The 13,644-nt window shown below is 40.6% G+C and overlaps 1 protein-coding gene across 1 annotated transcript; it reads right to left on the bottom strand.

The window, feature by feature from the left end:
- Nucleotides 1–4,735: 4,735 nt before the first annotated feature.
- On the bottom strand, nt 4,736–13,050 carry ifnlr1 (interferon lambda receptor 1). Its single transcript, XM_050047565.1, has 7 exons — nt 12,747–13,050; nt 11,592–11,718; nt 9,678–9,850; nt 9,393–9,577; nt 9,019–9,160; nt 7,929–8,059; nt 4,736–6,421 (listed from the first exon to the last, which is right to left on the bottom strand). Exons 1-7 carry the CDS (start codon nt 12,793–12,795, stop codon nt 5,444–5,446), a joined length of 1,785 nt encoding a protein of 594 aa, XP_049903522.1. The 5' UTR covers nt 12,796–13,050; the 3' UTR covers nt 4,736–5,443.
- Between the last annotated feature and the right edge of the window lie 594 nt (nt 13,051–13,644).

Raw genomic sequence — 13,644 nt, 5'->3', positions numbered from 1 at the left:
TTCATCACCCCTTTTTTTGTGTTAGTTGCAACATTGAACTCCGCTGGTGTGTTGCCAGTTTCAGCTCTCCGCTCATGTTAAATCATCCTTTACAATGCCTACGTTTTCCTCTATCAGCCCTGTTTTCACTACAAGCACAGAGCCCACTCGTGTCAAGGGCAGCATAGCTGACTTGATCTCAAATAGCAGAACAGAAGCATCGTGTTCATTGACATGGTTGGGCTTTGATGAAGAGAGGGTCACAGAATGCCTAAGGGCCATGAAGTATAACATGCGCCGTGCTGGTTTATACTTTTTGTTCTGTTTGCACAGAACAAGATAAAAAAATACTTTTTGTTCTGTTTGCACAGAACAAGATAAAAAAAATCAGCTGCCAACAACATCCTTTTCCACTGTGGCTATTTTCCTATGATTGGGCAAAACCTTTGCTGTGTACCTGGTCCTGTTGAAGATACAGAGCTGAAGTTAGCAATAGCCCTCGTAAATCGTCTGTCTGAACCCACTCCAACTGGCTTTATCTTTGAAATGGCAGCTGACTGCATAGATTAAAAGTATAATTTGTTTTATCCAAGCATTAACCTGTGAATGTTGAACCATTAGAAAATATATCTTGTTTGCATTCATGCAGCAGTCTAATTTATGTCTTCGATAAAGTAATTTCTATGAGGCAACCTCGCTATAAATTGGAGCTTTTGACATGTTCATAATGTGAAGTTTGTTGCTGATACTGTGTCGCAGGATCTATTGATTCAATTTTTACATTTTTCATGGTGGGGGTTAATTAGCTTTTTAGCTAATGTGCTGCAACGTGTACTGTATGTGCACAGTCACTGCAGTTTGTCAAGATATTTTAAAATTTTCTTTTTGTCACATTGAATTATTATTTTCTGTTTTTGTGACTAATGCACCTGAGTTTTGGTTTATTGTTCCCCTTGAAAACATATTCTGTTTAATCGTCTACACAATAGGGATTCTGGATCAGGATTATTTGGCCCTGAGTTCGTACAAATGAAATATCTGCTGAGACCAACAGATCCTGGAAATTGTCTTTGGACATCTCTAGTAAACAATGTTGAATTATTATTGTTGATTGTCAGTTGACTCAAATGAATATTTTTCCATCATTGACTGATTTTTTTTTTTTTTTCAACCATCGTGGAAAAATCTGAAGGCTGCCTGTCATTTTGACAGATAAGAATAGTGAGAGCTTTACGTAAATCAAACCCCTGTCCAGTTGGTGGCGTATGCATATTAATTAGCAATTGTCAAGTCTTGTCTTTGATCTCATGTTCATGACCTCGATGTCTAGCTGGCTTAAGCCAAAGAGCCTGCCTCGGCTTACCTCTTTGCTTTAGCCATTGCACTGGTAGGCTATATCCCTACATACCACTGCAAAGTATCCCGGCAGCCAAGTGTCTTAAGTTTCTTTAAAAAGCCCAGTTATTATGATGACCTGAATTAACGAGGTGAAAAAAGTAGGGCAGGTCAGTTTACTACTGCCTGGTTAGCAGCAGCGAACATCCAACATCTGTCAATTGATATGGTCTTTGGTCCCAACAAACTCACATCAACACCAAAATGGCATACTATGTTATTAAAACCATCAGGTAACATTTAGCTATGTGTTTTAGAGTGAGCGCAGCACAATGAGGGGCTAAGCGAATCAATGAGCTGCGTGCAGCTTTACAATGAAAGAAGATTTTACCCATTTTAAATTAGAGAAGACACCTCCAGCACTGAGGCCCAAAATAGAAACAGAGGAACTGATGCAGTGGAGAATGAAGGACAAGCATAAAATAGTCTAGTGATAACATTATCAGCCAGCGAAAACTAAAATTAAAATGACAGGTAATAACAGATTATAACAGAATTTTTACAGCCCTGTCTGTCAAACTGATGGCAGCAAGAAAATCTGGTGCAACGTCTGTCTCAGACCTCTTAATAAAGGTGGAAAAATAATGCTGACTGTTGTTCTATATGTATCCCCCACTGTTGATTAGTTACCTCAAAGGAAGGATCCTTATGAATTTGGTACATCTATTACTTCTTCCTAGTCACATGTTTGTATATAGGTCAGGCTTTTACTGTGAAATATCCCATTAGGGTATCTGGTAGCCATTACATAACCAAGCACACAATGGGTATTAAACCAGAGATCCACCCAAGGCTTATATTATCCCCTGGAAAACGTCCAGTGGATGCAGATAGATGCACTGCTTCCCTCTCTGTGCTGGACAGTTAAATGGAAAAATCACTTCCTCTTCTCACTGCTCGGAAAGGCCTGTGTAGGTAAATCCCCTCCCATGTAACAGAAGCTGCTCCTTCATTTTTTTAGATGATTTCAAGCCAGATTCACAGTTGGATCATCTTACCCTGAAATTCTGCAAACACTGCAGGATATAATCTAAAAACTATTAATCCATCTATCCAGGTTTCCCACATAAAAAGACAGTAACACAGAGTTTGTTAGTTAAATTACTGTCTGCTACATGGGTGCCAATCATGCTTTGTGGCTTTAAACATTTAAACAGCTTATTGGTTCAGTTCACTAGATGTGTACAGGGAACCGTGTGGGCAGACACACAAACATTTTTTCTTGTCTTCCTTGATTGACACACACACACTACTTAGCAAGACGCTGTTGAGGTGAACTTTGGATCCTTTGCGCAATCCGGCTCACCTCTTTATTGTCGTCTGAGACAGTAAACATATTGTAAGGAATTTTCCCTTTTGAATTGCAAAACTTTATAAAAATTTAATATGCCACACAAGTTTATTATTGACTCATTTTATCCACCTCACCTGGAGACGAAGGACAGAAACTAGTGACTAAGAATGTTGTTTCACAGCAGGATTGCAAGTTTCAACTGAGTGAAGACATTGCTTTAGAGAGAAGGAGTTCAAAATACTTTCACAACCTTCCCCAAACCAAACAAAGAAATACATACGTCTCTTAGTTTTCGATTGTGGTAGTTACAGTTTGAGAGAAAAGGTTCTCAAATGCAGTGGTTCCAAACTGGTGGGTCATGTCCCAAAAGTGGGTCATAGGCCCTGTCTGAATGGACCTCAACTGACTCACAAACGTGTCAAGTTTGTAAAAACACACTTCACTTTTCAGTACAGTAGAATTCCAGCACAGAGCTTTTATTTTGAAGTGCCGTTTTCTGCTGTAGAGCGAGTGACTAAGGGACAGCTTCTTGGCAGAGACGGCAAACTAGTTCAACGACATGGCCAAACAGAAGTATGACGCTGAATGTAAACTGGGTGGACCTTGAGCTAATGACTAAGGAGAAATCTGGACCCCATGTCTGGACCAGTTGGGAACCACTGCTCTAATGTTCACTTTTCAGAATCTCAGCAACTTAAACTTTCAAGTATGACCTTTCAAACGTACATTTTAGTAGAAAATAATGTCTGTAAATACAGAATAAAACAAGGTTGCAACTTTATATTACGTTCATTCATTTACATTCATTCGGCAGACCCTCTTGTCCACACGATAGAAGTACAGATGTTCGATACAATCTATATTGTTCCCCACAATGTGTCCATACGTGACTCAGTTTGCACTGTTTCGACACACCTGACATTATTACTTTACAACTGTGTATAAAGGATTGAGCTCATGCTATTAAAAACCAAACTGTTATCAGTTGCACCATGACCCCACCTTCTAATATGTTTTTTACACGCTCTATTTTCTTCCCCTGAAAGAACAGCAAACAATGAGGGGAACAAAATGAGTTCATGAACTCTGAGAGTCAGAAAAACAGAAAACATTTCTCTTTTTTTATGTACAGATGCAAACACTGATAATACTGAAATATGTTGGTGAGTGTAGAAATAGGAATATGTTAATATCTAGCAGGAATTCAGTCATTTGAGTCTCATTTTAAACAGCTCAGAACGTGACAGTGGGCGACGGGCCGTGTTTAATGCTTTGTTCAGGTACAAAGTAATCAGGTTTATCCTCATATCTAATCTTTAAAGCTGACTGTCCACAGTGTAAATTAAAAGTGACCAGATTGGGTTTGTGTATTTAAGAACGTGTACTAACATGCCATAATGCGTGGTCATAGTGATGGCACACAAATGCACGTGCTGACTACGTGTGATTGCAGCCCTTTTGAAAAAGTAAACCCACAAGAAAGTAATTTAAACTGCCTTTTAGACTGCTTGCGGTGCAGTGCAAACATGATGACTGTGATCATGTGTTTTTTTCATTACAAACAAAACAGATTTTAGCTGTCTCAAAAGCTTTAGACACAATGTAAATGTTGATGTGAAATATACTGAGATATACTGAAATAATAAAAATAGGAGACACTTCGAACTTTGTATCCCCCTGAGACTCCGTGTCCTCATATGAGGACATCACATTTTGGGTTTACTGCACCTTATACTTCATTCCACTTCACTCAGACCTGTTGTCCTCATTCGTGGACACTTTTTTGTGCCATCTAGTGGCAGTAAGAGCACAATACACTAATCTATGTAAAAACAAAATGGCTGCCATCTCTGCCAAGTCAGTCTGCAGCCGATCCAGACACAAAAAAGGACAAGGTCCAAAACCTGATCACATTTAATGGTTGAAACGTGTTTATTTATGATTAATAATGTTTATAGTTTGATATGGCAACACATTTGACCAATTTTAGCAACAGTAACAAACTAAGACGCTGTTAATTAGGAAGTACTCGTTTGAAGACGTTGGGACTTTACTGTTGTCTTGTTTGAGAACACTTGGACTTAATTGTTGTCTTGTTTTAGGACAGTGGGACTTAATTATCATTGACAGTGTTTAGGTTTTTTTTTAACTTATTGGGTCCTGCTGATCCCAAATATCTAGGAGAAATTAAAAATGCTTACCAAACAAAACTTTGGGTCTCAGGAGGATATCATGGTTGCATTGCCTTCTTAACCCTGACATGACAATAGAAGATTGGATTATATCACCTATGAAAGAGGTGGGTTTGGGTTCAGCTTTCAGCAGTTCTACATCTTTCAAATACAAATTCTGTTTGTAAAAATGTGGTTATTTGACAAAGTAAACAAGGACTTTACAAGTATATACACTGAGTTCTTCATATAAACTGTAAACTCACAATTCAACACTATTCATACCTATTTTCGTAATCATGGATTAATAAATAAATAATACCAGATTCACAGCAGAGCATAGTATATCACATCTTTGACATGAAATGTATATAAGGGTCCAGAGGTTTGAACCATATTTAAGGAGAGTTTAAACATCTGTCTCTGCATCATTTGCCGCACAACAAACAGCAAAGCCATTGAAGTCTGCATTGTCACCAAAGTACCTGTCAGTGCTCTCATTAACTTCCTCCTCCCTCTTTTGTTACTGCGATGAAATGTCTTTAAGGCAAATGGAAAATAAAAGCAGGTTTTAGGCCTTAACGGTTATAGAGAGGGAGGAGAATTATTCTTGAATCTGTAACCCCCAGCCTCCGAGAAGGAGCTGCTTTGATCTCTCCTCTCCTCCTCTGTCTTCTTCTTCCTCACCTTCCTCCTCCTCTTCATAAGCAGTCCGGTTACACAGATAGTTTGTCCTGTATTTACAAGTGTCTTTGGATGCAGGCATCCAGTTTTGTTTGTAACCTGATTCAAATATGACATCACTAGATGGTGTGTTCTGAAATCCCTGTTGGAAATATGAAGTAACTATTTGAGATGGGCAGTAATTGGTGTTGCAGTACGGTAGGGTTGGTGTGTTTACAGTGCTGTCGTCACATCCTGAGTCTGTCAACTCTGAGCCGTCGAAGCTCTGCAAGGATGCCAATGATGGCCCGTCCTTTGAGTCTGTGAGGTCAGATAAAAGGGGTTTTCTCTCTGAGTTATGTGGTGATACTTTGTCACCTGTGCTGCCCGGTAACTTAAAAGTGAGTGAAGGCAAAATGAGTTCTCCGTTGGTGTCCCGCACCGTCTGCAACAGCAGTGGATTGCTCTCACAAGAGTCCATATCAGGTGATGGTGGTCCTCCTTGAAAGGTCATCTTTGGATTTGTTCCAACTCTATCCCAGCTTTCTCCACTGGAGGACAGTGGCAGGTTACTGGTTTGTCTGTTGTCATTGATAGCCTGCTGAAAGCCTTCATTCTGTTCAGCAGGCATGTGGACAGCCACTACACTGTAGTTTTCGGAGGACTGGGCGCTCGTGTCTTCAGTATTTGGGGTCGGACTGTGTCCACCTGTGCTCACAGAGAAGCCAGTGCTGCCTTGTTTGGCTTGGTAGGGGATGTCCTGAGGGGAATAACCTCCAGTCCCAACTGAGGGCATATTTGGCTTCGCCCGGATCGTCGCGTAAACAGTTTGTTCACTTTGAACGTAGAACTCCAGTTTGGAAATGATGATATTCCTATCTGGATACAGTACTCTGGGTGGGCTGCTGATAGTGGTTACCTGTTTTGAAGATAAGAAGAGAGAGTCATTAATGTCAAATAAGTGTCAGGTTTTTGTAGATGACCAACATATTAAAATGTGGGAACTATAGCAGGGTTCCTGCAGTCATGAAATTCCTCGAGCAGTTATGAAATCGGGCATTTTTCCCTGCCTGGAAGTGGTTTGGAGCTAAAAAAATGTGTTGGAAAAGTTTTAAATATACGTTGTTTTGCCTATTGCTTAGAATATTTTCATTAAAATCTCAAAACAATGACTGTTGAAATGTCACCAGTATTACATGATGCACACAGACCAGACCGGTAGGCGTCATTGTCAAGGTTGTGGCCCCTTTTGGGGGAAAGAAATACGCTGTCACATCAGGAGAGAGTAAAATGCAGTAAAGCTGATGTGTAGAGGGTTAATGAAGGCTTTCACACTGAGATTTGAGGCACATAAGAAACATAAATATTCACCGTCAGCTTGGTAAATTGCTAAATGATGCTGTGACAGTTAGTACTGATGGATTGCTTACATTAGCTTTAGTGTGTGGCTGCTGCAGTAAGTTACAGTCATACAGTATGGCAGCTTGACAGTATGACTGTCTTCTCAAAATAAATCTCAGCCTATGGATCAAACAGTTGGCTATCATCAGGTGGGTTATTTACAGACGACACGCAAGTTGAAAACACACTGGTGTGGCATTACATGACACGCGTCAAGTGCCGCCCCTAGCACAAATAGGAGGTGCCGCGCAGCAATGCGTCATCAGAAGACCAAACAAAGTTGTTCCTCCACCTTTGCATTAGCTTAACTTGTCAACATAATAATCCAAACATACATAGCCTTGACATCTGCATCTGGATCTTTGGTTTTCATTCCCCCAAAACGGGATGCAGCCTTGGTGTTTCACAAAATGACTGCATGTGCTGGTTTGATGTATTGGCAGTGGACATATGCAGGTAGTTGGTGGCAGAAATGTCCAACGAGCCAGTGACGATAGCAAGTGCTACCAGTTAGCTTCTCCATAAATGCCTGGGAAGTGCTTCTTCGATAATGTACACTTTTACTGCTATATAGGCCTACCCATTTTAATCTACTCAAATAAAGTCATGAATATGGGGTAAAATACTATGAAAAAAGTTAAAGAAAAGTTTTGAAACTTTATTGGTAAAACTGTGTGGGAACTCTGTATATGCTACCATCTGATAAAAAAAATTGAAAAAAATGAATGCTGGCTTTTTTATGAATCGTCTGAATGTGAGTTAAAATTGTGCCTTCATCACCACACAAGACTTCAATCACGCTGCATTTGTCATCCCTGAATGCCCCATGAGTCACTGAAATACTTTCACACATTGCTAAAACAACATCCACAGTGTTTAATTACTTTTAGGTTGATGCGTCACATGAGGACTCTGAACATTTGTACAGTAATACACGAGCCAGAGGGTTGATTTGCCAGTAAGGCAACATTTCCTTGTCGACACACCAACACAGGACACAGGACGGGAAGAAAGAATAGTCTCACCAATGGCGGTGGCAAGCTCTCCTCCTTTCCACCCTTTATGTAGTTGCACATACACACAACTGAGGTTATAATTATGGCCGTCAGAAGAGCAGCACTCACGAGAAGCCATGGCAAGAACTTCAGAGGGTCACCTGAGGGAGAAGGCAGTTGGTGTCACATACCAATCTGGGAAAACACAACCTGTAAATTCAGATAACCTCAAGGGCTTTAAAACGGGGAGTTCTAAAAATTCTCAGTGACACACAAGCTCAGGCATGTTTTCAGGGAGTAGCATTGTAGCATGCCTATGTGACGTAGGACAGAGGACATACCGGTACATATACGTACCTCTCAGAGGGAACTTATCTCAATGGAAATCTACACAGCAACCTATAGAGGTGGATTTCCCCCTCCCTCAGGGGTAGCTTTGAGTGCATTTTGCAAGGTGGAATTGCCCGTGCACCCTCGTAATATGTTGCCTGTAGTCATCTCCAACTGTCATTGTCAGTTTAAGCAGTAGAGAATAAACAATAAGGTGAGATGAGCGTCAGCTTTCATAAACAATGTAATCTAATCTCATGTCTCATCAGCATGACAGAGGAGGGAGAGGTCACCACCCAAATGCCAGTGAGGGTCGGTACAGATGCAGGCATCTAAAGAGGCAACTGTTGTGACAGAAACTGTCTTGATTTATTTCCAAACACTGCATCCTTTCTAAGTGGCTGCAATCACTTGAGGAGATGAGCACAAAGTACTTCAAGTAAAACAAAAAAAAAATAAAACGCAACATTTTCTCCACAGCAGGTGGGTCCTTGAAAGCCTCCCACTAAGATGCTGAGTGTCGCACTGTTGCCGCAAGTGAAATAAAGTTTTTGTAAATATGTTAACAGTAAATCTGCTCCCTTTAGGGACGTAAATGAAGTTATTTATTGACTTTCATCATTTCATCCACTCCTTAAATTTGTGTAAAGTATTGGGCACATCATATACTGGTAACACATATCTTAGAAATGTTAGCCCGATTACATTAATGAGCCGATCGATGCACGTCTACTAAGAGTGTTTCAGAAGTAGTAGAAGTAGAAGAAGTTGTATTGAGCATTGTCCTCACCTGGCAGTGTGACACAGAACGGAGCACTCTCACTCCCTGGGCGACCATGCTCAGTAAGAGGCTTGTAGATCACGTTGCCGCAGTACTTGGTTTGGTTGTTCTTCAAGTTGATGACAAACCGGCCAGTTGTGGACTTGTTGACCTGGAGACACAGAGGGTCATGTGGATTACAACTGATCCATGTAGTCCATCGCACAGGTCAGACGGATAAGAAAACTACGGCAAATCCAGAAACATTTGGGACAACAGGGACAGATGGATAACAACATCACAGTTTAAAGATCGACTGCTTTAATTTGTGTAAATGTATAAAATTATGATATGACTGGATGAATATGTGTACAGTATGTCCTAGTGTCTGAATGGAGACTCACCAGCACAGCCCACTTTGGGTAGGTGATTTTTAAGGTATAAACTAATGCAACTTTGGAGGGCCCTTTTATGCTTCTGGTGATGATGTCCGCAACGGAAACTCCATTCGGCCCCAACGGCAGGGTGACATTAACATGCAAGGATGACACTGTTGTGTAGGTTGACAACGTGGGCGGACCAAAAATAGCTATAGGAAGACAAACACGAGGAGTGAATACATGTTACAGTAGAATACATCTGGCTTAGAGGAAACAAAGACATGCATGATAGAGCATGGAGATTCTTACTCTCTGCTATAGGTTTGAACCTGTTGGTGCTGTTGTACACTCGACCGTTGGCGTACACCTGAGCACGGTAGTGAACATCATGAAGCGATGGGGTCTCTGCAGTCAGGTCACAGGACAAAGCAGTGATGTTCTGACACTCTTCTTTTACCTGGAACGGCTGCTCCTCAGCATCACTATAAAAAGTGCAATACGATGTAATCAGACGCTGTAGCGTATGATAGCCATGTGGAATTTAAATAACTATTTCATACAGATAAGTATTCACTAGTTTTAGTCATGGACTTCCAAAAATAAACATTATTAAGCATTTGGTGTGAAATTGTGACAACTTGCAATCAGAATCAATTCTGTGCAGTACACGGCTGCAGAGAAACAACCACACAAAGACCATCCTGGCTGTGCCAAATCAGCCATTTATCATTTAAACACAGTTCCTCTTTGAGCGAGACAAATGACACCATTTTATTGTAACAAGGAACTGATATTGAGCGAGCATAGTAAAACTAGTCTTCCTCTGCAGCTGATTTGATTCTGAAAGTCTCTCCGGCAATTCCAGGTGACAGTGGATGGGCTAAAAGTCAATAGGATAGGGGTGGCACTTGACATTTTGTCTGGGAGTCTGCGTCATGAGTAATTAGACGAGATGACATTTCCACTTTGTTGAGATCATTTGTAGAGACCAGGTGAAATGGAGGAAGGGAAAACTTTTAAATCAAAGCCACGAAAGTGCTCTATGAGCATCTTCTCTCAATGAAGAGAGCAGTGTGCAGCCCATGATAATGACAGGAAATGGCCCTATAGCTGTTCTTTAGTGTTGCTAGTTGTTGAGTTGAATCGTAGCGGCAGAGTGGTGTACCTCAAAGGCAGAAATACACAAAAAAAAGGCTGAGTCATTTCCTGAGAATCATCTTTTTGTTGTCTCTATTCTGGATAACAATGGAGGATGTAGGTAAGTCAGATTACCGTAAAACTTCAGTTAAAAGCCTCGTCCCAGTTAACCCAGTCCCTTTTACTAGCCCGGTGTAGCTACACATTTTGACATATAAACGCCTGTCTCAATTAGACGCCTGGTCTGGTTGCCAAGCAGTTCATTTTTTATAGAAGTTCTGCGGATGTTTTAAACCAGGTTGTTGTCAACATCAAATTATGTGTCCATTCCTGATTACCCTGTAAATTTTTAATATTCCTTTAGTCTCCTCAGATTAAAAGAATCAAAAGGGTTTTTCATAAGAATTAATCTTGTATTATTTGATTGTGAATTTATTTGTGAGTATTGTTTTAAACAGGATAAAGTGGTGTTGTGTCGGTATGCTGGGTGCCGTAATCCTTGAGTGTCATGACTCTCTTCCTGCTGCGCTGTCTGTCAGAGCTAAATCAAATCAGTGATTTATAATCGATATACTGGTTTAAACAAACAAAGTGATTATATTTCCTGCTGAGAAACAGTTAGGAACTAAAGGCCTGTCCAGAATACAGGCCTGTTGCTATCAGTGATTTAAGCAAATAATAGCCCGGGCTATTAATTGAGGTTGTACAGTAATTCACTGTACACATTGAGAAAACAAAGAATGTCACTACATTTATCCTTAATGTAAAATAATAGTCTTTGTCTTCACTATAATGATAAAAACTTTGTAATACACAACATGTGCTGCATTCAAGTTGGATCCATTGTGTCTCTATAAAGTGTATTCCTCCCATAGATGAGCCCAGACCATCTGGTGACCAGGGTTACACTGTTGCTACCAGCCTACAAAATATTAATTGTATCGTGCCTCGCCTGCAAGTGTTTACCCTGCGAAAACATTTTTCCTGCTTTAACCACACCTCTACGTATAGATCTGTACATAGAGGCACAAAGGTGCAAGAGGGCAGTGGACGTAAAGGTGTAATAATAATAATCCTGGGTCTTACCTCCAGTACCGGACGGTATAGAGGACTTTTTGTCCAGGGAAGGCCAGTGTCATGGGGTCCCAGCGGAGCTCGTTGTGAAAGTTTCTGGAGACAAAATACACTCTCTTGTTGCCAGTTGAAAGACAAGCTGTAGAAAAAAAGGCACAAGGGCAAAATCTGTGAATCGTTATATGGCGGGGCTGACGTTGTTTCCTTGTTTTTAGTCAGCCTAGTTTCATTTTCAGAAAATCTGTTAAATTCATTAACCTAAATGTCAATTTTTATATAATTTTTTATATTTTATATATTTTGTGTTGATTGCAAGTAAGCTAGGACACTGTTCTCTGCTGTAACAAGAGCCACAGACAACCATTAGTCCTCGGGTTCTGCTGCAGCCCAAATTTTCAATCACAGCACAATCTGTAGAAGCCGTTCAAGCTCCAGCATCCTCAGCCCCTATATATGAAGTCCTGAGAGAGGCACAGTCACTCAATTTTTACAGTATAGCTCCTCAGGCCTGAGGAGTGATACAGCGCACATACACTGGCTCCAGGACTACGGGGAGATTATGTAAGATGGACTTTGCTTCTTCTGGTGGCTGAAACTAAAAACTATGCTTTGTTCTTTGACACAAGGAAATAATTGCTTGTCTTGTGCCGGCGTACAGGAAGGAGGATGCAAAACGCCATCCTGAATTTTACAGCTTGAGTCACTCATACATAGACCACATTTGAATGATGAATGGAGCGGGTGGTTTACCAGATCAGGGCATGTTACAGTTTTAATGTTATAGCTCATGTTGTTTATAGAAGACTTGAAAGACGTTAGATTGTTGCACACAGAGTGGTTCATTAAAAATTAGCATTTTTATAAGCTGTACAATGATATAGTCAATATTACATCAGCCAGACTGTGAAATGAAATCATATTTTCCATCAATCACTATCACTTAAAATGACCAAAGTCCTCATTGTGTGCTGGGGCTCTCCTTCATTTAAAATGAGAGGGAATCACTCTCTGTCAGATACGTTACGAGGCTTTATTGCATTGCTGTGATTATTTATGTCTCCTATTGGGACTACTTTGTCAGAAAAAATGACCCATTAAATATTGGACTGCCTGTAATCAACATCTGTAAATCAAAACATAAAACCACACAAGCCCCTCTGTACTCACCATAGCAGAACAGGAGGAGGATGATGACCTTCATAGACCACATCTTCATCAGGTATGTGGGTCACACAAAAAAATAAAATCTTACTCTGAAGCTGCCGCCGCTTGTGTTGTGAGTTCAAAACAAAAGCAACATATAATACATACTACAAAAAAAACACAAAACAAATACAAAACAAAAACTCCCTCATCTCCAAAATAAAACCAGAGTCAATGTCAAAAGGGCTGTAAAATATTAAAGCTGTTTTGGGTTTCAGTGCATTTTTCTAGCCTCCGCTCCTCAACCATCTCTCGTGTCCTGAGAAAGGAGTGGCTTTACTCAGGTGTGCAGGTGTACTTTGGCATATGTTATCACTTTGTTCCTGTTTTTCTGCTTACTGTATGTTCCGCCCACTTGCATTCTCTCTCCAGACTTCCCTTTTCCTCCTCCCTTCTCCACCTTGAGTCTCTCTCTCTCTCTCTCTCTCTCTCTCTCTCTCTCTCCCCCTCTCCCTCTCCCTCTCCCTCTCCCTCTCCCTCTCCCTCTCCCCGTCTATCAGGTTATATCTGGTTTCGAGTTTACTGGAAATGATCGAGACTTTCAACAGCAAAAGACAGAAAGTGAAAGAACATGCTTACACACATGGTGAGGTGTGTGTGTGGTTTTTAGCTCGCTGTGTACATAGAAGCTGAAACAACCTGATGTTTGTTCATAAATGCTATCATACAGTTTCGGTAATGAGCAAATAAACAGCTGATTGAATACATTTATGAATAGGTGTGTGCGCAATTATGGCATTAGAGTGATGATTCAAAACAAGCAGGGAGACGTGCCTTGTTGCCACTTTTAGTAATCTTATACTTTGAGTACTTACGATACTGTGCAGTTACTGTAGACGTCAGCTTAAAAATCAAATTTGGG

The sequence above is a fragment of the Epinephelus moara genome, chromosome 6 (genome assembly GCF_006386435.1).
Source record: "Epinephelus moara isolate mb chromosome 6, YSFRI_EMoa_1.0, whole genome shotgun sequence".
Classification (NCBI taxonomy): domain Eukaryota; kingdom Metazoa; phylum Chordata; class Actinopteri; order Perciformes; family Serranidae; genus Epinephelus; species Epinephelus moara.
The sequence above is the reverse complement of the archived record's forward strand: the minus strand, read 5'-3'. Positions and strand labels throughout refer to the sequence as shown.

Coding starts and splice junctions, on each gene's coding strand:
- ifnlr1 (XM_050047565.1), bottom strand. CDS start 12,795: ATGAAGATGTGGTCTATGAAGGTCATCATCCTCCTCCTGTTCTGCTAT. Junction 11,719..12,746: donor CCTCCTCCTGTTCTGCTATG/GTGAGTACAGAG, acceptor TTTTTTCTACAG/CTTGTCTTTCAACTGGCAAC. Junction 9,851..11,591: donor TATACCGTCCGGTACTGGAG/GTAAGACCCAGG, acceptor CACTTTTTATAG/TGATGCTGAGGAGCAGCCGT.